General features: G+C 49.7%; 8 protein-coding genes across 8 annotated transcripts; 3 read left to right on the top strand and 5 right to left on the bottom strand.

The window, feature by feature from the left end:
* Nucleotides 1-398: 398 nt before the first annotated feature.
* On the bottom strand, nucleotides 399-8,750 carry P175DRAFT_0501440 (1-phosphatidylinositol-3-phosphate 5-kinase FAB1). The gene is made up of 2 exons (XM_040897166.1): nucleotides 926-8,750; nucleotides 399-856 (listed from the first exon to the last, which is right to left on the bottom strand). Exons 1-2 carry the CDS (start codon nucleotides 8,317-8,319, stop codon nucleotides 748-750), a joined length of 7,503 nt encoding a protein of 2,500 aa, XP_040752197.1. The 5' UTR covers nucleotides 8,320-8,750; the 3' UTR covers nucleotides 399-747.
* Nucleotides 8,751-9,149: 399 nt separating this feature from the next.
* P175DRAFT_0523668 (uncharacterized protein) lies at nucleotides 9,150-13,198 on the top strand (the record flags this gene model as incomplete). Its single annotated transcript, XM_040899330.1, has 2 exons — nucleotides 9,150-9,311; nucleotides 9,372-13,198. The coding sequence occupies 2 exons, from the start codon at nucleotides 9,150-9,152 to the stop codon at nucleotides 12,792-12,794; spliced, it is 3,585 nt and encodes a 1,194-aa protein (XP_040752196.1). The 3' UTR covers nucleotides 12,795-13,198.
* Nucleotides 13,199-13,488: 290 nt separating this feature from the next.
* On the bottom strand, nucleotides 13,489-14,650 carry P175DRAFT_0516440 (SUR7/PalI family protein; the record flags this gene model as incomplete). Its single annotated transcript, XM_040898909.1, has 3 exons — nucleotides 13,489-13,897; nucleotides 13,995-14,450; nucleotides 14,513-14,650. 3 exons carry the CDS (start codon nucleotides 14,648-14,650, stop codon nucleotides 13,502-13,504), a joined length of 990 nt encoding a protein of 329 aa, XP_040752195.1. The 3' UTR covers nucleotides 13,489-13,501.
* A 152-nt stretch (nucleotides 14,651-14,802) lies between these two features.
* P175DRAFT_0532155 (uncharacterized protein) lies at nucleotides 14,803-15,111 on the top strand (the record flags this gene model as incomplete). The annotated part of the gene is made up of 1 exon (XM_040899939.1): nucleotides 14,803-15,111. The coding sequence occupies one exon, from the start codon at nucleotides 14,803-14,805 to the stop codon at nucleotides 15,109-15,111; it is 309 nt and encodes a 102-aa protein (XP_040752194.1).
* A 141-nt stretch (nucleotides 15,112-15,252) lies between these two features.
* P175DRAFT_0516439 (glycoside hydrolase family 5 protein) lies at nucleotides 15,253-16,966 on the bottom strand (the record flags this gene model as incomplete). Its single annotated transcript, XM_040898908.1, has 6 exons — nucleotides 16,427-16,966; nucleotides 16,313-16,371; nucleotides 16,106-16,255; nucleotides 15,990-16,054; nucleotides 15,839-15,936; nucleotides 15,253-15,782 (listed from the first exon to the last, which is right to left on the bottom strand). Exons 1-6 carry the CDS (start codon nucleotides 16,509-16,511, stop codon nucleotides 15,253-15,255), a joined length of 987 nt encoding a protein of 328 aa, XP_040752193.1. The 5' UTR covers nucleotides 16,512-16,966.
* Nucleotides 16,967-17,317: 351 nt separating this feature from the next.
* P175DRAFT_0546689 (putative cellulose-binding GDSL lipase/acylhydrolase) lies at nucleotides 17,318-18,829 on the bottom strand (the record flags this gene model as incomplete). The annotated part of the gene is made up of 6 exons (XM_040900404.1): nucleotides 17,318-17,661; nucleotides 17,737-17,992; nucleotides 18,062-18,308; nucleotides 18,386-18,468; nucleotides 18,550-18,622; nucleotides 18,826-18,829. 6 exons carry the CDS (start codon nucleotides 18,827-18,829, stop codon nucleotides 17,455-17,457), a joined length of 870 nt encoding a protein of 289 aa, XP_040752192.1. The 3' UTR covers nucleotides 17,318-17,454.
* A 445-nt stretch (nucleotides 18,830-19,274) lies between these two features.
* P175DRAFT_0479068 (tRNA (34-2'-O)-methyltransferase regulator RTT10) lies at nucleotides 19,275-22,991 on the bottom strand. Its single transcript, XM_040895382.1, has 3 exons — nucleotides 22,939-22,991; nucleotides 20,149-22,884; nucleotides 19,275-20,101 (listed from the first exon to the last, which is right to left on the bottom strand). Exons 1-3 carry the CDS (start codon nucleotides 22,954-22,956, stop codon nucleotides 19,364-19,366), a joined length of 3,492 nt encoding a protein of 1,163 aa, XP_040752191.1. The 5' UTR covers nucleotides 22,957-22,991; the 3' UTR covers nucleotides 19,275-19,363.
* A 213-nt stretch (nucleotides 22,992-23,204) lies between these two features.
* Nucleotides 23,205-27,044, top strand: P175DRAFT_0458529 (ssDNA endodeoxyribonuclease RAD2). The gene has a single exon (XM_040894679.1). The coding sequence runs from the start codon at nucleotides 23,335-23,337 to the stop codon at nucleotides 26,707-26,709; it is 3,375 nt and encodes a 1,124-aa protein (XP_040752190.1). The 5' UTR covers nucleotides 23,205-23,334; the 3' UTR covers nucleotides 26,710-27,044.
* The last annotated feature ends 177 nt before the right edge of the window (nucleotides 27,045-27,221 follow it).

Raw genomic sequence — 27,221 nt, 5'->3', positions numbered from 1 at the left:
TCCTGTCTCTCTCTCTCTCTCTCTCTCCGTTTCTTGTTTTCATTGAAGAAATCATGAGCTGAAGCCATTGGATTGAACAAACTGAATCTTGATTGATGATTTGAAGAAGAAAGGAACAGAAGAGAAGAAACGATGAAGAAGAAGAAGAAGAAGAAGAAGAAGAAGAAGAAGAAGAAGAAGAAGAAGACAAGGAAGACTGGAGACTCGGCATTTCAACCATCTCCGACTCATCCCGAATTCCGCCGATGAGCGAGGATTCGGTTTAGTTTCGGCGTAACGGATCTCTCTCTCTCTCTCTCTCTCTCTCTCTCTCTCTCTTTTTTTTTTTTTTTTAATTTTGTTTCTGGTTTCTGAGAGGTTACTTCCACCGATTATTAGTATCGTTATTGTTTTAGTAGATTTAATCTTTTGTATTATGATATTATAAGATTATTGATTTTGGTTGCCTATCCTGGGTTTGTTGGACTCGTAGAGGGCTTGTATTAAAGAGTCATCACAGAGAGGTTGTAGGAAGTAGTAAAGGTAAAGAAAAGGAAAAAGAGAAAGAGAGAGAGAGAGAGAGAGAGAGGGAGGGAGAGATGCTGTACTCCATACATGAAAGAAAAGCGCACCTGTGCGTATGTTCGTCGTCATGTCATGGATATAACCATTATAGATACATCATCATAAACTCGTATACTCATCATAGAGAAACCCATACACGACACAACACGATGTTATCGTCTACACCTGGAAGAATCCCATTCTTTATTCCTCAGCGCCATCGCCGTCCGCTATGACAAGGTGGCCCGGGTGTGGGGGATGGTCCACCGGTGCAAACCGGTGGATCTGGGAGGGTTGGAATTGATGCCAACAACTTTTGAAACCCGAATCAGCAAGGTCTGGATGGAAATGAGAACGCAGGGGAGTTGATTGTCTTTCATACCTTGGAGCTTGGAGCACGTATCGGGCCATCGCCTCCCGGAATCGGCCTTTATATTCCTTGGGGCTGGTAACCGTTGGCCGGTTCTTCCCCCCGCCAGCAAATCCTCGGTCTTTGATCCAGGACTCGAGTTTCTTGTCCCAAGTGTATGTGCGAATGCAGTCGATCACTCCGACCACCAACTCCGACCGACTCTCGTCAATGGCAATCATCAGGGAGTAGTCCATGACGTTTTGTCGGCCGAGGAATAGCGTATCATTCCACACGCTTTGGCTGAGGAGCTTCTTCGAGTGTTCGCGAGCAAACAACGGCGTTTCGTAAATGAAATCCACCATGTTTTCGTCCAACAAAACCTCATTCCGTTCACCGGTGCTTTGTACCTTGCGGTTTCGCATTGAGCCCTTGAGGTCGAAAATGCGCGTAGGGACCCGGTCATAGAACAGGTTCTCCATCAACAAAAGAAACCAGTTGAACTCCGTGTTGGTTGCGGGATTCTTGATAATGACTTGGTAGAAGCCAAACATCTTTGCAATCGCAGATGGGAGCTCATGGAACAGCGCTTCAGACATGATCTGGAAATAGGCAGGAGCGAATTTCAAGAACGCTTGCGTTTCGATCGGGGACAATGACTTGAGAATGAATCGATCATCCTGCGTCTTGAGGAACAATGATTTTGTCTTTCCGCCCTTGGAATCCCATTTGGCACACCGAGAAAGCGACTCAACAATTCGCTCTGCAATCCCGCACTTCTTGCGTAAAGCATCAAACTGCTCTGCGTAGAAGATCTTGCACAGCATCTTGGCTTGTCCTTCTTGGAATTCATACTTGAGATGTGTGCCGGTTGACCGCAGAAGTGCGTGCTCAACCCGGGTTTCGTTCACAGCCTCAGGCCCCTTGTCCATGTCCATCGATATCTCCTCTGCTTCCTCATAACGCCTCTGTATGCTCGCTAGCTTCTCCTTGTAGTCGCCGGAGTCGAGTGCAAAGGCAATCAGTGAGCTGGGCTCGTCGTCACGAACAATGATATCACAATCCGAAAAGATATGGTCAGACATAGTCAACGGATAATCCAGCGGGGCCCATCCGCTGGCCGATCGCTCCGACCAGAAATTGGTCAAGAGCTTCAAGAGAGTACTTCTTTCATGTTTTGGCAACTCCTTGAGATCCATGGGCTCGTCCTCTGGCGACATTTTGGATAAATCCTCGTTGGGATCGGTAATCTGGAGACCGTCGGACGAAGCCCGTTCTTCGTCACTATGCCCATCCTCTGGCTCGGCCTCCGATAGGATATGCTCGTCGGTTTGAGTATGATCTGTTTCTGGTCCTGGCGTTGACACTCCTTGGGTATCGGTGATCTTGTCCTGCTCCTCCATCGAAGGCCTCTTGGGGAAATCATCGCTACCTTTGCTTGAACCATCAATTGAAATTCGCGAAAGAAGATCATCACCTTCTCCCGAAGGTTCTCGCTCTTCCACGGCTTCTCGGACATTTTTGTACACTTCAACAATTGGTTTTGAAGAAGCAAGCGGGAATGCACGAGATTGCGCACCCTTAGCAGCCCGTTGATCACGCTCGCGTTGACGTTCCTTTTCGAATTCACGGCTTAATTGTTCGAAGTGCTTTGCTAGAGATGACACACGGTTCTTCTTCGTGGGTATCGAGCGAGGAATCAGCGATGGAGCCGGCGTAAGCCTTCCGTTTCTAAAAGCGCTGAGGCCAAAACGATCCGACAGTTTCTTGTCCGAGTGTTTCAGCTTGGAATCGTGAGGGGGACCGATGGGCCCGCCATGCTTATGGAGCCTCCCTGATCCGAGTTTCAATCCTTTCGATAGCGGAGTGTCATGCCCCACATCTCGATGCGAGATAGGTTGTGACTGGGCACGAAATAGGGGCGGAGATGTTGACTTTCCGCTGCGACGGAAAGAACTATCCGTCGGCCTCGGGATAGATGAGAATGGGTGAATCGGTGTAGTGGGCGAATTATTTGCAGACCGATCAACCTCATCACTCTGCCTGCTGGCGACCTGTGGCATGAGCCTTTCTTGGGAGGAACCGATTCCACTTGTATTCACGTCGTTTTGACCCGCAACATGGGTTGGATCGTCGCGGTCGCTCGCAGAGGGTACTACTGTTAGGGCCTTGTCAGATTGATTGGTGTGTATGTCCAACTCTGAGCTCAGGGCCTCCTTTTCTGCTTCTGCTTCTGCCCGAGGCGGCTGTGGAAACAGAGAGGACACATTGCCCTCTGAGACAGGTGAAGGGGCGGCTGCATGTATGTCTCCCACGTTGAGAATCTTATTGGCGACTCTTTCATTTTCACCCGAGTGTTCCTCAACAACAGAGACAAGAACATTCTGGGCCTTTTCAGGGGATAGAGTCATCCGACGCATAGGCCGTATCGGTTCTGGGGTTTGGCTTGGCTCACTCTCGGTTTCTGTGGGAGTTGTTGGAGGCTCATCAGTCGAGGTGAGAGAGGTAACCGAAGCATCCTTGTCCAGGAAGATCTTCTTCAACTGTAGGGTTGCTAGTCGCCTAATATCCTTCTCGGATGGGAAGAAGTTCTTTTCGAATTCAGCAAATGCGGTATCCCATTCAACAACCTTTTCCTGCGCGGATCGAAGCACCTCATTCAAGGGAATTACCTCCCAATACCGAGAGTCCATGTATCTATCCTGCAATTGCTTCACCAGGAATGCATGGTCTTCGCTGGCCTTTCGGGTTAGATTCTCTATTTCTTTATTGCAGTCTTCAGCCAGGTTCGGAAGAACACTTTCCACGTTGATTCCTTTGAGCCGCGCCTTGACTGAAAGCATGAACTTGGTAAGACGTTGTTCTATTTTCTGATAGATATCGATCTTGAGCCTTAGGTCATTATCGACCTTCCAAGTGACTCGTGTTCTCGGGACGATTATCTCAAGCAAATTGATGGCGTCGTAGTGAATCCGGATGGCAACATCCTTGAAGCCGAAGTAGCGAAGGTGATCACGTTGCAAGTCATGGGGGCAAACTCCGGCACGGGCATGTAGGTTCTTGCTCCAGAAGGAAAGCTCTAGATATTTGCCAAAGGAGTACTTCCAGGTGCTTTCGGACATGGGAAAGACTTGGGTTTCATTACCGCATACCTTGCAACAGCTCCACATCAGAATGGTGTCCTGTAAACCCCTGAGTTTAGAAGGGCATGGTTGGGTGAAAATGCTAATCTGGGCTTCACCGTGGACGTATTGACGATGATGCTCAAACATGCGTTTTTCACACCCATTCGCAGTGCAGACTGCATGAGCATTGAGACAAATATCCTCAACGTATTGTCCAAGTGTACAATCCGGTTCAAAGATTGCGTCGTCTCCATGCTCATTGTAGAATTCCAAGGCAAGAAGGTCTGGACCGGAGCATGGAATGGATGTTGTTGTACACACCAGGCTAAAAAGCACCACAATATTTTGATGCGCGTAGGGGTCAAAGAGACCAACCGTCCCAGATATGTAGGCTTCCCACTGACGTTTTTGAGTTTGATAGTGGTGCAAGGCTCGGTCATATTCAGCATCGTGAACTGCATGCAACACTTCTTTGACTTTCGGTGGAGCCCCTTGCGGTGAATGGTGCACCATTTCTGGGGTGATCAGACTAAATTTCAAAGCTTTGGCTTTCTCCTCCGACCATTGGTCGTGGTCCCCGTCCTTGTCCCGGAGGTGTTTCAGATAGGCGAGCCTGCGCTCCATTTCTCTCGCGCGCATCAGGAGATAAGGGGGCTCGAACCTAACAAACGGCGAAGCAGAAAGGATCTTCGTCTCATGGTCCCGAACAATATCTTCATAGTACGTGGGCATAGGAACATCGTCAGGGACATCTGTAACTTCATTACGAGCGGTGTTTTCTTGGAGGGACACTTCGCTTTTTGTCTCATTTGAAGCACTCTCAGGACTTGGCGATGGTGCATGGGAGTTGTCATCAGCAGCGACTAGTGACGACCCTAGTGGCCGTTGCTGTGTTTCGTCATCAATCTTCTGCTCCGCCCTAGGATTCAACGATGTCGGTATCTGGGCGAATTCATCCCTCATCAAACAGGTCTCCAGCCTAAGGTTATAGACTACATAAGTCATAAATTCGGTGATCCTCTTCACCTTCGTGAGAACATCATGATTGCCCCCACGTAGGACAATTGTGCATCCAAGCTCTTTGCGACAGCCGGAGAGGTAAATGTACGTTTTCCGTTGGCCTTTGTACACGTAGGTCTTCACATCAAAGCTGCCACAGTCACTATTTACCGGCGTCGTGACCAGCTTATCCATAGAAGTGATAATTCTTGTTTGGGTACATCGAGAAACAGCTTCAAGAACCGAGGACTTGACATTGTAGACTGTTGCAATGCTAGCACGGTCCAGCAACTCCAGAGCCAGCCCCGAAACATTCTTTTCGACCAGCAACAACGTGGGTCGTAATGCCGCTATTCGACTGATCAAGTTTTCTAGGAACTCTCGCTCCTGCCGTAAAACGTGTTCCAAGCTCATAAATTGTGGCTGGTGGCGAGCGTATTCAAGGGCGAAAGCGATGATCAAAATCTTTGGCTGTACAATACTTCGGGGCATACTCTTAAGCGCAACGTTCTTGGTAAAAACTAAACCCGAAACGTAGGAAGTGTCGCCAGGCCTTCCTCCAGGTATCTTTTTCAACTTTATGTAGTGGCGGATATCCATATCATCACCACTCTGGACCTCTGGGTCCACGTCATCCGCAGCCTTCAACAGGATTGGAAGGAGTGCCGTTTCCCAACTCTGGGCATGAGGGACCGAGGCATCATTTAGCAGCTGCTGTAAGAGCTTGCGAACATGCAGCAAGCTAGCTTTGTTCATTTCAACGGGAGGAGCTCCCGAACCTCTCATAGACGAGCTCCTAGTCATTTTGAACCCGCTGGAATTCACCCCAGTGGGTAAGATAAGACCCGTATTCTGTGGTTCATGGAGATTGAAGACACTGTCCTTTGAGGCCCGTGGAGACTGCCGGTGAATGCTACTGGCAACACTGAGATTGCGTCGGCGAGATTGTCGAGGCAAATTGACTGCTCTCAAACTATTCATGCTGCCATCATCCAATTCGCGACCGGAATGACTTAGACCGCCCATGCCTCGATCTCCGAATGCCGATCTTCCCTTCTTCATAGCCGCAAGGAAGCCACCGAGCGTAGTCCTTTCATTATCCCCGCCGCTCTTAGACAATGCCACTTCTGAGACCGCGCCCATTAAACTTGGCTGTTCGTCACCACTAGATGCATCATCTGAAAGATATTGAGCTAGATCCGGATCTATTATGTTGTCCTTGTGGAACGCAGGCAGACGGGATTCAATCGGGGCGTCGTCTCCGTGGCGTCGTTGAAATGGAGCTCGATCGTCGTGATAGGGCTTGAAATTACGGATGAACTGTTGGCGTGAATGATGACGCTTATGCCCTATCGAATGTGGTCGTCCACTCAAGGATGACTTCAGGGATCTTGAAGATGTAGGCCGGGTCAGTGGCCGATCCGGGCTGATCTCTAGAATTGCTGAACGGCGGTTATGACCTTCACCAGCACGCCTTGTCGCCGGAATTGCCATTGTGGGTGTCTTCAGTACATGCTCCAGGGACTGGGAGATGATCGACGCAGTGTCGTCATCGTCAGCGGCGTGGCGTGCAGAATTTCCAATGCTCAGTTCGGAAAGACGGGGGTTAACCACGATGGGGCTTTGTTCGCTATCGGAGAATTCGGAGGAATCATCATCATGGCCGTTGATCATCTGCTCACAGGGTTTGCAGACGCGAATTGTTCCTGGCTGGCCAAACCTGTCCCCTGGTATTAGAAGCGTGCATTTTGAATCGAAGATCTGACCACAGGTGCGGCAATGATGCTTTCGCCGGAATGTCGAAAAAGGCTCCCCGCAATGAAAGCAATCTTTGGCATTCTCATCGCGCATCCAAAAGTCTTTACTGAGCAATCTGCTCCTGAGTTGGGATACGACGCCATCTCCAACATTCTGGCGGCGGTTCCGCCCGTCCTGACCTATTGGATTCTCGATACTTGTGTTTAGAGGGGTGATAGTCGGGGCTCCTACTGTCGTGTCGATCGGCGTGATTTGGGAGGGAGGGTAACCCGGAAGACGGCCAGCGCCTGAGATGCTGGTTCTTTCCTTGTATTCAAACTTTTTGGGCGACCTCAACGATTCCTTGGACTGTGCCTCCCCATCTATGAACGACGTTGAGGTTGCGATAGTAGAAGGCGTACGGCCTTCCGGGTAAATGTTCTCCTCCCCACTAACGAACTGGGTGACACTATTCGTCCTAGACCCCGAAGCAGTGGTAGACACATCAGGATTTATCGAAATCGAAGAATTCGATCTCACTCTCTCTGATGGCAAGGGCGAGCTGCTGTCTTGAGCTCCATCGAATGAGCGTTTAGCTCTTCGCATCGGAGGCAAGGCCGTGTCTGTTTCATGACCAACCCGTCCATCCGTTCTTTTTGCACTCTCTCGAGACTGATTTCCAGGAGAAGATTTGGCAACATCTGCGGTTCCTAAGCCTTCATAGGGATTGTTGCAAGCTTTGGCTTGTAAAACGGGAGAGTGGGTTAGTCGCTGGTTCCACCCCACAGAGCTCATGGGCGTGGTGGTAGGGGCTTCGACATTATCGTTGAGTGTGGCGTCCGTTGTTTGCAAAGTTTGCGACGGATTAATAGAATTATTTGCTGGATTACGAGATCCGTCCTTAACCGCGTTGACATGTAATTCGGTAACTGTTGGGTCCGCGGTCCCGGAGCTGCTAGCCATTTTTGACAGAGGTGCGTTAGGTTTGATTGCTGTGGAAGGAGCAATGGACGCCTTTGAGGATATACTAGCGGTCTTTGAGGAGACCCTTGACGTTTTGCCACCATCTTGCCCAGTTTGCGGATTGACGGCAGTTGGTGAATGCAAGTTCGACCCCAGAGGGGATGCCGGATATTGTTGTGGAGACTCAACCGATATGGCTTCAAGAGCAGATTTTGTCGTTGAGCGGTCCAACGGAGGGCGTTTCGGGGCAACCTCCTCAGCCGTGGTCCTCTCGGATGATTTCCCAACACCGCTGACCATGCCTCTCATCCCGCCTACTGAAGTCCGCAACCGACTATACAGCCCACTCAACCCGCCCTGGAGCTCGCCAGATATACTTTTCTCATCCGTTGCCGAAGAGGGGGCAGGAGGGCTTGTGAAATCATTAAAGACGGTGAGCGCTTCCGACTGGTATGCGGCTGTGTGAATCTGGTCCAGGGCAGCATTTAGGCTGTCGCGCTCGGCCTGTGTTGATATCGATGCGCGAGAACTTCGTCGACCTAACGGGAGGAATATGGAGGATGCGGAAGGACTTGACGTCCCTTGCGACGGTTGGGAAGCCATCCCGCTCTAGTTTTCTCCAAACCGAAGAAAGTAAAGAAGAGAAGGGAAGGGGGCAAAGGAGAAGCTCTAGGAGAGGTAAATAGGTCGTAGGCATTAATCACACTACTGGGGTTAGTCTGAAGAAGCGGTGGCGGGCATGAGTAGTAGTATTCTGCTGCTGCTGCGGAGAAGCTTCAGCCCTCCGTGCTAGGTAGCGGCCGTCTGTGCATCGACTATCCATGCAAGAGATCGACTTTGCATTCTCTGACAAGGCCAGTCACAGCAGAAAAGGTAGGAAGAAAAGCCGTCCGGGGCGTTGGAGCTAGGGTAACAAGCGGGGATGAGATTGAGAAGAGCGAGAGGGAGTGAAGGAGGGAGGGGGAAGAGTTGGGTTTGATCTGGCTGCCAACGACTGACTCAGTCAACTGCGTGCCCAATGTTAGTTACCGAGTGGTTAACTGGCACAAGTTGCTTAGGTACTGGTACTTTTAACAATCAGTATGAATGACGTGTGGTGGGAGTGTGGCGCATGCTTCCCCTCTGACTGTGGCTGGTGCAAGATCAGTACGGAGTACTCCGTAGTCTCAAAGAAAACGCGAACTTCCTGTCAAACGGCCAGGGTTTAGTTCCTATTTGCCTTTCTTTTTCTTCTCGTCCTAGGTCCAAAATTATCTCAGCAATTTGAGATCACCTCCTGATTTGGATCCTTTTCCTTGCTTCATTCCCTTCATTTCTGACGCTGTCCCCCTCTCCCAAACCCCGTGATTTCCTTGGGCCAGTCAAGAATCAAACTACGATGTCGCATACAGCTGGGGTCTTTTCCCATAACCTAGCGCTGGATTGATATTAAAATGAGTTCTCCGGATATCTGGATTGCGCCCTTGATTGAACACTGCCTCTCGAACTACAACAGCAATGGCCAGGGGGCATCAGACCCCGACTTGCGCTGGCAAGATGATGGCAGCAGTCTTCACTTCCCCATTTCCGTTCGATGCTCTGGGCTGATTAATTTGGTCAGTAAGTAGTCTTGTGCCTCACCGTTGACAGCTCACTGATGGGTTATTTGTCTACAGTGGACTGAAGCCGAAATTCCCATCGTCGTGAATTTGACCGACTCGCAAACACAGATGGACGCGAAATTGACACGAGAGGCGTTGGAGGAATATACTAAAGTGTTTCCCACTCGACCGCTGGGCAAGGGCGAATGTAAAGGACAATTTATTCAATTGGACGATTTCGGGCTCGTTTTTGAGTACGCCACATCCCAGCCAAAGGTGCACCTCTCCGTCAAACGGTTCAGTATTCTGTGGGATCGAGGGAAAATAAAGTCAAGTCCGCAAGGGAAATCGGTCAGGAGACATTCCTCCTTGTATAATTTGATGCAGAAAACTTTCCATCGGATCAAATCTCGCGAGAAACTGGTCGAGAAGCCTAACAAGGCCAACATGGATGATAGCCATCGCATGGATCTCTCCCTCGCAAGCCAAGCCATCAATCGCCATGAAATGCAACCGTCACAGATTCTTTTCATGTCCCAGCTTCCTTCCCATCCATCCGATGATGTTGCGGCTGCCGTCCCTGGTTCCCAGCATGGTGCGGTATCTGCCAACCGCCTGCTACAACATCTTGGAGCTCCATCTAAAGCTGTCGGAAATGGACAACGAGGCAATCGACTGCAGTCTGTGCATGATCAACCATCGCATGCGTCGACAGCAACTACTCCCGTGGAAATAGCCTATCCCCGCGGAACCCGTCATCTCTTTGCAAATTCCAATGAAGATGAGAATCGCCCGGCAGGGTTTAAATCAACAAGCAGGGCTGCCACAGTCCCAGTTGAGGAAATGATCCGCTCTGAAACCCCAGAAAAACTACGGCCCGTGACATATCAATTGTCCTCACCCAGAGCGAACGATAGCCCGAGCAGGACATGTGCAAAGAAGAATTTGCCTATCAAAGTTGAGAGCCCTCAAGCTCTGAAGTTGTCAGGAGAACAAGAACCATCGGATCTCAGGGCACCAGACTCCACAGATCGATCGAACCTTGAGCTTGCCGATCCGTGGGAAGGGATGACAGAGATACACAGTAATGAAGTCACGATACCGGAGGATCAGCTCAAGCTCCTGGATGGTTATGAGACACGGGAATGGTTTCCTCCTCCCCCCGGAGAAGATATGGTTTCGGGATTTGTACCCCCCTCGCTCCTAAGTGAATGGAATGAAATTATTCTACGGAGAAGCCTGAAGGAAAATGAAAAGGACTCAGAGCCTACTGATGAAAAACAGCGGAGTTTACACACAGCGCTCGCCAATCACTCCCCCTCTGCACCCGAAACTGAGCCAGATTCGGAGGAGGAGGCCCCCCTCGATTGGCCCAGCAGCCCCCGCGACGTCTCTCCCCAAATGCGCCAACAACTGCCGGCCGATAGCAGTCCACCCAGAGGAGAATCTGCTTCGAAAGGTGCAGGGTCACGGAGGATGGAGCGCGATGATGACGACAAACAAGCCCGGAGGATGGCCAGTCTAAAATCTGTTCACAGTGATCAACATGAGGGCCAGCCGTCAGGTACCGATGAGGACCTCGAGGCGCCTCCCATAGTGCCGTCCGTTGAGAACCATGAGCCAGACAATGAAGAATCAAACACTTTGGCTGTCCACGAAGATCATGGACATGAGTCTGATAGTAGCAGCGAAGAGTCAATTATGGACATCTCAGTCCCCCTCCCCTTCACTCACACACCGCAGGGTTTGTCTAGTCAGCTGGAGGCAGACCTACCAAGCACCGAATTTTCTCCCTCTACTTCCACCGCAAAACAGGATATTCAGGTAACAGAAACCCCAGCGGCTGTTCTCCATCGATTACGACCTGCAAATACCAATAATCACCGCCTGGGTGAAATTCACGAGCCAGAGTTCTCCTCATCCCTGGCGGACAAGTCATCGTCGCAGTCGCGCATCCTCAACACATATGCCAGCAACGATGGGGATCCACGAGGCGAACCATCTCAAGAGAGCTCAAAGTCACTTTTGATGAGTGGGAGGGAGAATCCAAACGGAGATGATGCGCTAGGAACTCCGATCCGCCGTGTTGTCCTACCAACGCAAGATATCACTCCTTGGTCGCAGCCCGGTGTGTGGAACTCCTCAGGACCAAAAAGCTCCGAAAGCAATGCACAGGTGCCTACTACTTCATTCTACCAATCGCCATCCTCAAACCCATTTTCATCGTATCGCGAAGTGCCTCCATCTTCTATGCTATCCGTGGAGCAGCAAGCGAGTCCCAGTATCCTGGGCTATACACAAGGAAGCTCTCCCGGGTCACCTCGGCTCCTTTCGCTCAAGCGATGTGCATCTGATCGGGAAATGGGCGAGGCTTCGTCGCCATCAAAACGATATAAACATAACATCCGGTCGAACATATATGGAAACGAAAAACGACTTGAAGAAGAAATCATTGCTCGTCGTCAGGATTACATCTCAAGCTCTACTCATTCTTCCGCGTTTCAAGTATATGAGAAATTTCAAGACGACTACCCCACTTATTTTGGAGACTTTGCCCACTTCACAGAGCTATGTTCCAGGTTGCAGGCCTTTCGGGACAGCGGCGGCCTGAAACGGTCTTTCTTATGGGATGATTTCATCATCAAGCATCTCAAAGAATACCCACGGTATATTGAAGAATGTTTGAGCAAGGACGTGAAAACTCTCGACTACGCAGAGTATTTTGCATCCTCCTTCTCAACCCCTTCCTATAAGAAACGCAGCCTCACTGCCAACGGAATCAGCACATGCGCGGCCCAGCATATGTGTGCAAACGAGTCCTCGACGGCTCCCCCTCTGCAATCATCCGTTTCTATCTCCGACGCACACACTTCTTTCACCAGTAGTCTCCGAGATCAGCTTTCCAACTTCCACACACATTCCTTCGGACCGTCATTACACGAAAGACTCGAAGACATTGTCCCTGACTCTCATACTCCATCCGAGTGTAGTACCGAGTGTAGTATTCCGGACAGTGAACCTGCTGGCTTGGCCGCTGAAGGAGAGAACAGCGACGTCTCCATGGAGGGCATCCACGACACAGCCAGCATTGAACTCGGCGACGAGGAAGAGCAGCTACAGCCAGGTGTAGCGCCCCGCGCCGTCGCCACCTCCACCGCGGCCCCGGAAGGTCATACTCCGCTGGAGGCGAACGCCGCTGCGAATTATGATGGCGTTGATCTCGATATTCCCGACGCTGGCATTGACGCCGCCACAGACACCACCCCCGACCCCCTTAGCGAAGCCGAAAGTTCGAACGAAAACTGGTTCCTCTCGCTCCGCCATCTCTACGCTACCGCTCCTGTCTGGTCAGACCACCACAACACGCCCTTCAAGAAGTGGGCACTGGCAGACCAAAACGTGCTGATTGAGCGCTGGCGCCGTGGGGGTTCTTATGTTTCTGTTGATGACAAGGGAGTCATCCAGCGGGATCCTGCCATACCATGTAGAGAAAGGTGAACTGTGAGACGTCATTAACCAGACAAGTAATTTGCTTTTTGTTTCTTTCTTTCTTTCTTTCTTTCTTTCTTTCTGTGCCCCTAGTTAGTAGTCAGTCAGTCCAGTCAGTTTCCAATTCCTTCATGCATCGGGTACCCACCAAGGAGGGAGAATCTGCCAGGTTAAGCAAATCAAGCGAAGAGTTCCATTGGCTGGTCTGATCACTATTTTTTTTTTTCTTTCCATTCAAGAGCAGGGAGTAGATCAATGTACGGAGGAGTAACGATACCTACCTTATTTACGGAGTATGGCGTGTATAGTATATATATATATACTTACTCCATAGTAATGTTCTAAAAAGATATGCTCATGGAAAGAGCAGCAGCAGAAGAAAAAAGAAGAAGAAACTAAGTAATGATCAAAATTCATTCATTAGCAAAGGAGGGAGGGGTATCGTCATCATAAGATCTATCTATATAATGAAATAAAATCAAAACATCCCGTGCTAACCCGAATATACTGTATACATCCCAAGCACGGTGGGGGGAAAAGAACAAATACACAAATATACATCCAGAAAAGTAATAGTTAGCGAACTTGCTGAAACCATGACATGATCAAATGCGGTATCTCATCATTTGCATGAGACGAGATGGGGTTCATCAGAGTAAAAAAGCATGGCAAATTTGGTTTTTTTTTTTTTTTTGGTTTTTTTGGGTTTTTTTTTTTTAAACATGACGGAAAGGCTCATAAGAGGTAGCGGCTCGCTGGGGATCTTGAGGGTGGGGGTGTTGCATCGGGGGAGCAGTGTACCCGGGCTGAGGAGAAGAGTAAGGGCTGTTAATAGGCTCATAGGTGTAAGGCGCCTTTTCGGCCATGACACCGCGCACACCCCGGTCGCGGTGGCTGTAAGGGGAGCGGCCGGAGCAGCAGCAGGAGCTCAAGGCCCAGAAGAGAGCTGCGCCAAGGGAGAATGCGACGGCGAGCCAGGTGGCAACATAGATGTGCTTGCCCATGCTACCGACGACGCCGTATTTCTTGAGCTTTTCGTTGATGACGCCGGTGATGACGGCGAACATGGCGGTGGAGGTGGCGGAGGCGGCAGCAGTGAAAAGGAATGCGGTCTAAATCGAGGTGATTAGGTTATGATCAAGCACGGGGAAAACAAAAAAAAAAAAAAAAAAAAAAGAAAAGAAAAAAAGGAAAGGAAAGGAAACATACGATAGAGACCAAGGTGGTGACGCAGCTACCCCAGCGGCTGAAGATAGCGGTGATTCCGATGAGGAGCTCGAGCGCCGTAGCCGCAAAGGCGACAATGTAGGCAACAAACATCCACTTGGAGACTTTCTTGTAGACCTTCAGAGACTTCTGGAGGTCGCTGGGAATGGCATTGTCGAGACCCAGGGTGTCGAGGTTCCAGACTTCATCGGGGTTGAACCAGAACTCGGCCTTGGGCTTGGAGCAGTTGGAGATTTCGTAGTCGTCTTTGGAGGTGATGTTGCCGTCGCAGTAGCCCCAGACACCGATGTTGTAGAAGTCCTGGATTTTGAAGTACTTCTGGACTTCCTCGAGGGCGGTCTTGATGTCGCCATCGTCAACGGTGATGTTCAAATCATCCAGGGCGTTTTCGACGGTGGTTTGTGCTGTTGTCGAAGTGGTGAGGTTTTGGAGGTCAATCTGTGTGCTATTCATTAGAGAGAGAGTGTCGGTGCAATCCAGACATCCAGGCTGATGCTTACGCGGAAGAAATGCAGGTCTCGCAGTGAGTCTGTGCCGTTATCGGTCGAACCCAACCCCACGATGATGAGACAGATTAAAGCCGCGATAGTCAGAGCATATGGAGTGAAGATGCAAAAAAAGCGACCGCCTTTTCCCATGTTGACGTGTTTATTTAGTGAGGTTGTATGAGATGGGGGATGCTGTATGAGACGAGGGGTGACCGTGCAGGTGGAGTCGGATGGATGTACTTCGATGAAGGAGAGAAGGATGGATTGTAGAAAGATGGAAAGCTGAGCAGGAAGAAACGAGGATGAGGCTGGTTTTATTCCTTGGATTGGAGGTTGGGGAGAGCGAAGGAGGCGCAGACGTGGATTTTGCGTGGCCGCAGCGAATCAGCGGAACTTCGCCTCAATTGGTTTCTAAATTTATGGCGATTTCCATTGCGCACCCAATGACAGCTTTCATCAAATACACAGGAGCAGGGCAATCAATAAATGCATCGGAAAAAACACGCGTCGTGGGTCTCTATCCAACTGAAGAGAGGAAACTTAGGCTGCACTATTTCCTGCAATCGGGTGATGATCCTGCTGCTCTCGATTTCTCAATTGCGTTGGGTTAACAAGGCTGAGCTTTACTAGTTAGATCTATCTAGTCCTGGTTCTGAATCAGGGATTGTTGCAGATTTGTGGGTTACCCAATATATATATATATATATTATATATATATATATTGCCATCTGTAGTATATATGTCTCGTACTCCTACGCCAAATAAGGCTTCAGCGTGTTGAGCATCCCACTGTAAGCAACACCGCTAGGGGGCTCCAGACTGTAGATATAGTTCCCCCACCAAGGTCCAGCAGCCCACCAGAGCGCTCCAAGCCACACATCCGAGTGACTGGAAAGGTACCCGAGCATGCCCGTGATGGCGGTGCGGCACTGGTCATTGTTGCCGCCCGCAAACTCCCCCAGGATCCCGATCTTACCATTATCCTTGAGCCACTGCGTTGCGGAGGTAATGCGCTCCTTGCCAATCGTGGTGGACACGCAGGTCTCCGACGTTCCCGACCCATCGGAGTCGAGGTACTGGTGCATCTCGTACACAATCTTGCCCTGGGGGTCGGTGAGCTTCTTCAAGTTGTCGTTTACCTTGGTCCAGGTCCACGCGCCGCTGTAGGAGTTACCCTCGACGAAGATGTATTGTTGAGTGGCACCGGCCGCACGGATTCCGTTGATAGCGGCCTGGTTCAGGTGCAGGACGAGGTCCTGGTCCATGTCATGGTACTCGTTGTCTAATTTGTTAAAAAAAAAAGGATGAACCTGCGGGAATTTTGATATGGTGACATACTGGTATCAAAGATCACCTTAGCATTGTCTACGAACTCGGTCGCAACGTTCTTCCACCAGGTCTGGAAGTCGGCAGGGGTGCTCATGATCTCGCCGTTGCTGGATACCCTGTTAGGAAGGGGAATATCCAAAGAGGTGAGAGAGATACCTACAATCGACCATAGTTATGGGGGTCCAGAACGGCATACGACCCGGAGCTGGTGACTGCGTTGACAACCTTTGATCATGTTAGAGCAAACAAGGATGCAAATATGCCTTGCAAACTCACCGAGGTGAGGTTCTGGAGGTAGGCCTGGTCGAAAGCTCCGGTAAGCTGCGAGGTCAATCTCTCCATCCTAAACGGGATCCGGAAAATGTTGAAGCCATCCGACTGCAGGGTAGAGATAGTGGAAGGATCGGGGAAAATATAGTCGGTGCCCTGGATATACGTTAGTCTGCTTAGTCCATTCCTTCATAGAGGTAGAGGATTCCATACATAGACACCAGGAAGGTGGCTTTCACCGAATTCAGCGCCAGACTCGTTAACCCCAAAGACTGCCGACGATTAGTCTAACCCTCAATATTGAACGAATGAATTGGAGGTACGTACACTCAAAAGTAGCCCGTTTCTTCTGCCGAGGAGCCGCTGCTGCGGTACCAGCCGCGAGGGCAAAGAGAAGAGTATCCAGCTTCATGACGGAATGAAGGAAAGAAGAAGACACGAAGACAACAAGCGGATTTCTGGCCAACCCCCCTTTTTTTCCGGCACAGAAGCGCAATTTATATACACGGTCAATTGCAAATGTATATCCACATCCAAAACGGGTCCTCTCGCGGCAATGAAGAGATCGACATCGCAGGCAATATCACCATACTCTGGTAGGTGGGCAAAGTGAAACACCCTGAGAGGAAGCTCAGGTAGTCGGACCGCAGCCAGGGCAATACAGATTGTCTGAAGAAACACGGAATCAATCCACATGTTGCAGAAGCCCTTTGATTAATTCTTGGCTGTCAGGGTGAAATGCTGAAGTCGTAACGGACCTAATCCCGGGCAGTCGTTTCCAGGATGATGCGGAGGAAGAGAGAATCCAAGTATAGGAAATAACCAAAGAAAAGGAGCCAAAGCGGGCCCGTGACCAATTAATCCAAGACAGATTTTACATTTCTCTTCTTTTCTCATCCCGTTTCTTCAAGAGTTCTCTCTCTGCTTACTCTGAACGCCCCGACTAGTGACTCCGTACCTATGATCAAGACTCCCTGAAATAGCCTGAATGAGATGATTCTACCGATATGAACGCCTCCTGCTAAGTATCCGCACCGGACCCTGTACGCAACCATCTAGACCTTCAGAGTAATCCTTTTTAGGTCGATGCTGCTCACTCAGTCCGAATCGAATCAGGCTCGGGTTCCCAAGGCCTCGTCGTATCCTGAAGAACTACGTACCCCGCAAAGCCTTGGATATCCTAGTTGAAATTCCAGTCTTTCCGTGACTGATTCGAAAGTCCCGAGCTCGAAATAGCCTTTAATGCCTCTTGAATACTGAGTGCTCTGTATCTGGACAATACCCGATAAGTGTGACTCGATTTTTACAAACAAATACTACTAGACCAAGTCTCTGGTATATATGGGCGCCGCATATCACTCCCATGCCCCCAACGGCGCCAGCACCGATGTCATATTTGCCGCCTGTAGTTGATGGTACTTTGCGGAAGGATGGTAGTTGTTCCACCACACGCAGGTAACCCCATCCTCGTTGATGCAGGTTGCATCCTGGAATCCGTACTGGACAGGGTTATCCAGAACGGCAGTCATAAAGGACCAAGAGTCGTAGAGCACGGCGGTGACCTGTATTGATTAGTTAGTTAGGTTGAGCCTGCCAACAACGACTGCGGAAATCAAGGTAGAGTAGGGCTATCTTACACCCGTGTTGTTTGCGCCGAGCGCCGTCACCATCGACCGCAGCTGGTCGTTATACACCTTTAGATATGCAGCCTGCTGCGCCACGGTTGCGTTTCCTTGATCAATAAAGAACGGACTCCGGCTGGTTGGAGGGACATTCAGAAACAGGAACTTGCGTCCTCCTGCGCTGATGATCGCCTGGGCCAACGACCGGAGCCGGTCCATAAGCTGGGGAATAAAAGTCCCGGCGTCCGTTTTGTAGAAGGCGTTTCCAATGCTTAAAAAAAAAAAAAAATCCTCGTTCAGCTAGTGGGCTTCAGGCATGATAATAATATGATTCACCTACTCGTTCACTCCGATCCAAAACGCGAAAACAGCATCATCGGACGTCCACGCCGCTGACTCGGGCTTGCTGCGATACGTTGCATTGAACATCCCGATCTCACTGACAAGATCTCCTTGGTAAGATGCGACAAGGGAATCATCGATCGTGGCGCCGCCGATGGCCAGGTTGTAATTGAGCACGAGTGACGAATTTTGCTCAGTAGTCAGGTATCCCACCCAATTGAGACCACCGGTTGTCGTACCAGTGCCTGCATTATTCCATTGTAAGCAGTGCTTTAGGTAACTATACTATCGAAATCCCTCGTCCAGCAGCAGTGTTTCTTACCTAGTGCAGGGTTACCCATGGGATTAGAAGTGGAGGGTTGTTCCCCCGTTGTGCTGAAGCCAGTCTGCGTATACGAATTACCACTGCGCTTACAGGCGAATTAGTTTCCATTCCCATACTTCTCAAGAACCCGAGGGGGAAAACAAAAGAGAAGGAATTCGTACAACGTAAAAAAGTAAGTCGTTCCGGATGCCTGTTGCGCCCAGGGCCTGGCAGCCACAGTTGGGATGGCACTAGCTGCTAGACAGGCAAGCAGAAGCTTCATGATGCTATCTTTACAGATGGAATGGAGTTTGCTGTGTCCGAAGGAGAGAAATGACTCGAGCTCTAGTCCATCCGAGTATTTTCAAAGAGTCTCAAGTCAATGCTGCTGGTGATTCTCTGGTATATATATCGGTACTGCGTAGAGGGTAAACCACTCCACCCAGAAATCCGACAACCCATGTTGGATATTGATTAAATCGGAGTCATGGCAAGTCTTCCTAAACAGAGAAGATCTGTTTCAATCAACTCAGGGCTTTGTCTGGATGGAATGAGTTTTCCCGTGCGGGGAATTAATGAGGTATGTAGATGTGGAATACATCGAAGAAAAATTCTAATTAATGACTGACCTCTTCTCAGATACGGTTGCTTATGGTGCTACCGATACTCCGTAAAAGGAAATGAATCCGTTGGCGCTGGCTTCATTCTACAAGGGTCTGCGAAACATGTGGATCTTACTTAGCTCCTTTGGCCACGGAATTTGGCCACTCTGATAGATCATGTAGAATCCGGTTTAATAGTGGTCTAAAGGATCCCCCTCTACTCGGTGTACAAGAAAGCATACTTACATGACAGGTATGTACTCTCTTGTTGCTACCATCGAATCTGCAGGAGAATGGAAGGGAATGAAGCTCCTCACGTCTATTTTCTCTATATGTATGCAGTAGCGTTTCAGACATCATCTCATAAATATATACAGCTCTAGTCTCGGTGCAGCTAACGGAGATGAACGCTGAACAATTCCATGCCCACTCCGCCAACAAGGAGCTTGAGGCCCCCTTGTTCATCGCGAACAACGTCCAGGGCCGAAATATCCGATACAGGACAGTACCGGTCCTCCACATTCCGGACGTGAATCGCATCTATTCCTTGGGTTGTCTGCATGTCGACGTCTGCCTGCCAGATCTTGATCCGGTTATCGTTTCCGGATGAAGCGAAGGTGATCTGAATTGTCCTGTCGCCATCGCATGTATGTTGCGCAATGATTTTAACAGCATTTGTAGATGCCGTGTGGGCGTCGGGAATAGCAATTGTGCCGGTGCATCCACTCATTTCGGTGTCGTGGGAATCGGTCTTCAACAGCGATAGCGTCACGGCATTGTCATCACCACCCGCGATCACCAGTGCAGTAGTATCTGAGAGACGGGCGATATCTAGAGACTTGATACTGTTCGAGTGGATCTGGTATCTGTTTTCGCATACGATAGTTTCTGGAGTGATTGAGTTCGGATCAAGAGACTCCCTAAGACGGAGTGTCGGGGCGATTGTATAGAATGGCTCCAGAACAGGGGTCAAATTCCAGAGAGTAAAGTGTCCGTCCGTAGAAGCGGTGATTAGGTGCAATGAAGACTGGCTTTGTAGGAACCGTGCCTCTGTGAGACAATTGCTTGTGTAGGTGCCGCTTGCCAGTAGCGTAAATTGGCCGTCGTGGGCCGTGGTGGAGAAGTGGAAGACCTACATAATTAGCCTCACATTGAAATAATCCGGGCACGCAGGCTTACCTTAATCACAGAGTTTGAATATGCCAGACAGAGCAGGAAGCCAGCATCAGCCTGCTTGTCCTCCACATCTAAGACGTCGAAACTGGTGATGCGAAGTTCTGACCCTGGATGGCTTTTGGGATAGCAGCCTAACACAGCAGCCGCCAGCCCTAAGGAAGGTACAGAGCGAATCCTCCAGGCCAAAAAGTCTTCCGACGCACTACTTGTAAACATGAAGTTGCCGTCTTTGGACCAGCCAATATGCTGTGGACCAGAGTCATGTGCTGTGAGAACTCGTAGGCACTCAAGTCCGCCCCACGGCCCCTTAGCATCGTGTTGGGTTGGCGTGAAAATACGCAAAGTCGTATCCTCTCCGCCCGTTACAAACAAAGGACCTTTCCCCTCTATAGATGGAAGCGAGCCCATTGCTTTGACCTCTCTTCCATGCGCCCCAGCCCGAATGAGACGGGTGGCACGAGAGCTTATGTGGAAGCCATTGAATCCTGACTGGGCCCAGATAAACAGAGCATCACCAGGCCTTTCGCTGCTAGGCTGGAAAGCCCAATGTCGATGTGATCCGCCGCAGTTAATCCTTGCTACCTCTGATTGCATCGACTCGTCCCAGAGGACAAAGTCGTTCCCCCGGAACCCATACATCATTAGATTTCGGGTGGACCTATCAATGTACGCGCCCTCTATGTTGTGGCCCAGAGTAGACGAAGAATTGATTGTGTGAATAGAGACACACTCTGGGTCTTCCTGCGTTTCGAGCTCGCTGATACGGTAACATCCATCCCGTCCACTGCTCAGGAAATATTTCGCGTGCGTGTCGGCTGCTCCGTAAAGCGAGGAGAGTGGTAGAATCTGGGTTACCCCTTCTTTGCTATGAATCCTGATAACTTTCAGAAGAAGTTTAAGAGAATCTATCTCTGCGGTCCGATATACAACAAGAGTACCAGATCTGGACCCTAGTATTAAGTATTCGTTATTGCAGAGGAACGACGCACACGTCACACCGAAGCCCTCAGGCAAGTCTATCGATGCTCTCTCTACACGAGGCTCGGTGTCTTCGGAAACGTAGACATGGAACAAATCTGCCCTTTCAAGATGACCATATGCTGCAACGAACGATACCTTGGCCGCTGAAGAAGGTGTTTTTGGACAGTAATCCAAGGCGAATAATGCCACTGGTCTCTGGCCTGCTTCTGCAACCCTAATGATCGACTTGCTCGCGTGCTCATAGAGTCGAATCGTCCCACGATTGTTTCCCACAAGGGCAACACCATGGTGTGGTAAACCTGCTATTATGGAATATGCTCGGAGATCCTCTTCAAAAAACAAAGTCTCCCGAACGATGTTTCGATCAATTGTGTTTGGAGACTCAACCCACCCGATTTGGACGTCCCCTCGGGTAGTCGATGACAGAAAGCAATCAGGAGAAACGAACGCAAATGCTTTCATGGAAACTTTAGCTGTTTCTTTCGGGTTTTCCGAATTCGCGGGTTCGGCTGTTGCGGTAATCTGGTTCGTTCTGTTGGTACATACCACTCCTCCACCCTTCTGAATTTCTAATTTGAAGGTTTTCACGCCTCCATCAGCCCCTCCAGTGTAGATTATTGTCTCTGAGCCAGTGCGGTACTTGTCGAGGGACCAGACATGTTTGCCATTGTGGTTTCGGAGGGAACAAATGTTGGTTAAGCGGAATTCCGATTTCTGTGACGACGAAGACTGCCAGCTGAGGTCCCAGACAAAGCAATGTGCGTCCTCACCCCGCGAGACTAGATTCAACTGGCGATGGCCCTGAGATTGTGTTGGGAGAAAGTGTACACCCCATATTCGGGCCGCATGGCCGAACGCGCTGGCAACACAGGATTCCGAAGTAAGTTCCCCGTTGTCCTTTATGCTTCCGAAGCCAGTGCAACGGAGTTCAAACCCATCTGTTGAATAAGGAGAGTGTTCATTGGGAGATGCGTGCTCGCAGTTTGATATGTCCCAAACTCTGATAGTCCGGTCATCGCTACAGCTCGCTAATAATCGTCCCGAAAGATCTCCATGCAAATTAGCAATCCGGGAGGATATCTGGACCCCGAAAATTGACCCTTCGTGACCGGTAAAAAAATGATGTATGGAGCTAGTTGCATCCGCGGCAGAGCCTTCGCCATTAAAAAGAAAACACGACCATACTATTATTTCACCAAAGACCGTTCCGGCCGCAATCAAGAAATGGGATGGAGAAATTGGTATGACTTCGGCGGAATACAGTATGGACTTGACTCCCACCACCAGCTGCTGTATATGAATCGCTTTTTCATATTTTGAGGAGGTGCCGTTTACCACAGTCAGACCAAGAACAGCGTTATGAGCAGTAACCAAATAAGCCACATTGTTTTCATTGGTAGTGCTCGGTGCGCAGCCAGCTAGAACCCAGTCTGGCGCTAGGTACTCTGCGCTTGTAGCTGAAAGTGATACTACAGGCCGAGCCGCATCACTACTCACACAATGTAAGTCGATTAGCCTCAGGGATCGATCTCCCCATGCTAAGAGCTGGACATTAGTCACGTCCACATTGGGCTCTGCTTCACGAAGGATCGCAAAGCCATGAATGTTGCTTCTTTTGAAACATCTCAATTCCGCAAGGACATCCCCACTAGTTTCCTGGATGAGGCGTGCATATGGACCTTGACCCGAGAGAATCAACCTGACATCTCCGAAAGCAAATGCCTTTAGTGTAGTAACTGGGAGGCAAGCATCAATGTGCTAGGAACTGTTTAGCGATGTCGGCAGCTATAATATTGGAGGATAATCACTAACTTCAAGTATGGAACGCATTTCTATATACCGCGCGAGACATTGGCTCGCCTCCTCAAGATGATTGCTCGAAAAGAAAAACTTCAAATCTTCCCCGCATAAAGAAATCATTGCTCTCAAAAATTCCACCATCGTGATAATGATTATGTAATATCCCTATCAAAGCCCACTTTCCATAAAGGGTATAATTAGCACGTGACACCGCGCAGTGTCGGCAGCGAAGACGACGCGGACGCCTGTCGACATCTTTTTGTACCAACGCTATCGGAATTTTGAGCTTACAGCTACCAGCCTGTGAGGTGGTAAGCCTCGTGGGTTTAACAGCATTTCGCAATTGAACCTCCATGTCGGGCTATATCACTCTTTACATGACCGCGACTCCGTGCCTACGAGGCCACCATGGGTGTCCATGGACTCTGGACGATAGTTCAGCCCTGTGCACGGCCTGTGAAGCTCGAAACCCTTAATCGGAAGCGGCTGGCTGTCGATGCATCGATCTGGATATATCAGTTTCTGAAAGCGGTACGCGACAAGGATGGAAATGCGCTTCGCAATTCCCATGTTGTCGGATTCTTCCGTCGGATCTGTAAGCTGCTTTACTTTGGAATCAAGCCGGTATTCGTATTCGATGGCGGCGCACCTATTTTAAAGCGACAAACGATAGCGAACCGAAAGAAACGGCGAGAGGGCCGCAGAGAAGATGCCGTTCGAACCGCGAGCAAGCTTCTTGCAGTCCAGATACAAAGAACCGCTGAGCAAGAAGCAGCCAAGCGCAAGAAGCGGGCAGCAAGGGTTGAGGAAGACGAGGTTCCAGATAACCCTGTGTATGCGGATGAAATATTCATGACCGAAAAGGAGAAAAAACAATCTCGAGCCTTTAAAAAGAAGGACGCCTACCATTTGCCCGATCTCCACGCCTCACTTGAGGAAATGGGAGCTCCAAATGATCCACGTATCATGTCCCGAGAAGAGCTTGAAGAATATGCGCGACAATTTCACCAGGGAGAGGATATCAATCTCTACGATTTTTCAAAGATTGATTTTGACAGTCCCTTCTTTCTAAGTCTCCCCGCGACAGATCGGTATAATATTTTAAATGCAGCCAGACTCAGGAGCCGATTACGTATGGGATACTCGAAAGAGCAATTAGATAATATGTTTCCGGACCGTATGGCGTTCTCAAAGTTCCAGATTGAACGGGTAAAGGAAAGAAACGATCTCACCCAGCGGCTAATGAATATAAATGGCATGAATGGCGAAGAGGCATTCTACAACTCCGGTCAGCGAATTGCTGGTGAGCGTGGTAAAGAGTATGTGCTAGTGCAAGATAGTGCCGTTGAAGGTGGCTGGGTGCTCGGTGTTGTTGGCAACAAGGAAGAAGGCCATCAAGAAAAGCCTATTGACGTCGACAAATACTTTCATCATGAAATAGAACCCGAAAATGAAGAGTTTTCGGACGATGAAGAAGAGTTCGAGGATGTACCTATTGAGGGTATTAATCGTCTCCCCAAACTCCAAATTTTCCAGTCAGGCGTTTTAGATGAATATATCCTGCCACAAACGCGTACTGAGATTGAGCACGACAGCGATTCTCTTTTTGTTCAAGGCCCTGAAGTCAATTCTCAGCGTCAGAGTCATCTCGGCATTGACGATGTATTCGAGGACGCTGCAAACAGTGAGGATGAAGACCTCCAGAGGGCGATTGAAATGTCACTACAAAATGGAGACTCTGCGGACGAGCATGATCACGATATGCTAGAAATTCCAGTCAATCGAAAGATATCTCCGGCGCTTATACTGAAAGAGACTACATCGAAGTTCGTTGAAAGCGTTGAGGATGATGATGATCTGGACTTTGCGGCTGCTTTGGCACAGTCAAAGAGGACTAAAAACGAACCTTCTAAAGTTGTGTCGCACCCATTTACTGGGCCACTCCCATTTGAGACTCTTGATTTTAGCAGGTCATCCAAGATAGAGCAACCAACTCGACAGGACGAAATTGATGAAGATGCGGGCGGTTTTGAAAAGGAGCCCTCGAAACTGTCTAAAGAAAAGCTACCTTTGCCTCCATGGTTCTCTGGGCCGAATCAAACTGCCCAGTTCGTCGCGGATAAGGATGATGACGACTCATTAGAGAGATATCGAGACAGGGCTATGACCCCGGACCATTTATTTTTAAAAGAGCATCGATCCCCGGATGTCATCGATATTGACCAATTTCCGGAGAATAAAGTTATCGATCTAGATCCAGACTCTACAGACGAGGCCGATATTGCAACTGCGGGGTTCACCAAAACTACAGCTACAACTGAACTAGAAAGACAAAATACGCGTTTAAAGTCACCTAAGGTACCGTCAGTGGATGGCAAAGACTCAAAGTCTCCGGCGCAGTCGGATCATGAGGCCTATGAGTGGGAGGCAAGCGATGATGAGAAGCTTGGAGTTGTAGCGAAAGGGCCTGTCCCAGCCCCCGAACGAACACCAACCCCCGAGTTTGAAGACGTTGTGATAGGGCCAGAGGGGCCAGATACTGCCGCCCCCTTTATCCTGGACGATCAACCGGAGATTACCCAACCGATTGAGTACGTGGACGAAGATGAATTCTCGGATCCCGAAGATGAAGAGTTACTCCGACAACTCGCCGCTGAAGGAGAAGAGCACGTCCGATTTGCGGCAACCTTGAATTCCACTGCCCAGGTGGAAAGCTCTTTTGATTATGAGCAAGAACTCAAGCAGCTGCGCTCGCAACAGAAGAAAGACCGTCGAGATGCCGACGAGGTTACGCAGATAATGATTACCGAGTGCCAACAGCTGTTGACTCTATTTGGTCTTCCATATGTAACCGCTCCGATGGAGGCCGAGGCGCAGTGTGCCGAACTGGTCACGTTGGGGCTTGTGGACGGGATTATTACGGACGATAGTGATATTTTCTTGTTTGGAGGGACCCGAGTCTACAAGAATATGTTCAACCAGAGCAAATACGTTGAATGCTACCTCACATCAGATCTGGAGAAAGAATATGCCCTTCACCGACGGAAGCTTATCAGCTTCGCACACCTGCTTGGGAGTGACTATACGGAAGGGATCCCAGGAGTTGGTCCGGTTACAGCCTTGGAAATCCTCACCGAATTTTCGGGTTTGGATGAATTCCGTGATTGGTGGACTAAGGTTCAAACCGGGGTGAACGTCTCTGGCGACAGTCATGCGGGGTTCTACAAAAAGTTCCGAAAACAAGCTACGAAGATTTTTCTGCCTCCAACCTTTCCGGATCCTCGCGTTGACGAGGCATATCTTAAACCTGAGGCAGACCTGGATCCGTCTGCGTTCCAGTGGGGAGTACCCGATCTGCATGGACTCCGGCATTTTTTGATGGCGACAATCGGATGGAGCCAAGAACGTACGGACGAGGTTCTTGTGCCCGTGATTCGCGATATGAACCAACGAGAGCAGGAAGGGACGCAGTCTAATATCACTAATTTCTTCAATGGGCCGCAGGGAGCGGGTGCATTCGCCCCTCGGGTCCGCTCCGGTGGCCCGAGTCGAATGGAACAGGCATTCAACCGACTACGGCAGGAGGCTGGGGCAGAGAACGGCCATAACCCATGCATTAGCCCTGAAAACTCCCTAGAGGGTCCTAGCTCTTCGACAAAGGGCAAGGGGAGCAAACGGCAAGCTCCTGACCCGGGAACCGCAGACCAAGGCCACGGGGGGGTCAGGGGTGGTGACGATACGACGACGAAGAAACGTAGAACCCGAAAGAACAGAAAAATGTAATGGGGGGGGGATCGATGGTGGAACTGTGTCCTTTCATCATGTTAATCGATCGGGGGATAGTTACGCGAGGCAGTCCCCATCCCCACCGTTCATCATACCTACCTAGGTAGTGTTACATGGGGGGCCAAGGACGAACCAGACATGAAGACCGAGCGGAGACTACGAGACGATCTCCCGACACAGGAGACCTGAAGTAGATTAGAATGCTAGCTGATCCTTTAATAGTCTATTGAAGTTTTAGGCTTACGCTAGATACTCTGGTATGTATATGTATGTACCTGCATAGTCCTGATCTGATAATTTACCAGCAATTCGATTCTATTTACCTTGGAGATAAAAAAATCAAATAAACCCTAACAGGAGCTGCCGCTCGATCTCTACCTTCCACAAAACCAAAAAAAAAAAAAAAAAAACTTTTCCATACAAGATCATGACCATGACATCCTTGAGTCGATTGCGATTCCCCCAATCGATGACATCACACATCGCGGCCATGGATGACGTCGCGGAAA

Source organism: Aspergillus ochraceoroseus (assembly GCF_002846915.1).
Source record: "Aspergillus ochraceoroseus IBT 24754 chromosome Unknown P175scaffold_4, whole genome shotgun sequence".
NCBI classification, from domain to species: Eukaryota; Fungi; Ascomycota; class Eurotiomycetes; order Eurotiales; family Aspergillaceae; genus Aspergillus; species Aspergillus ochraceoroseus.
This window is presented reverse-complemented; position numbering and strand designations above follow the sequence as displayed.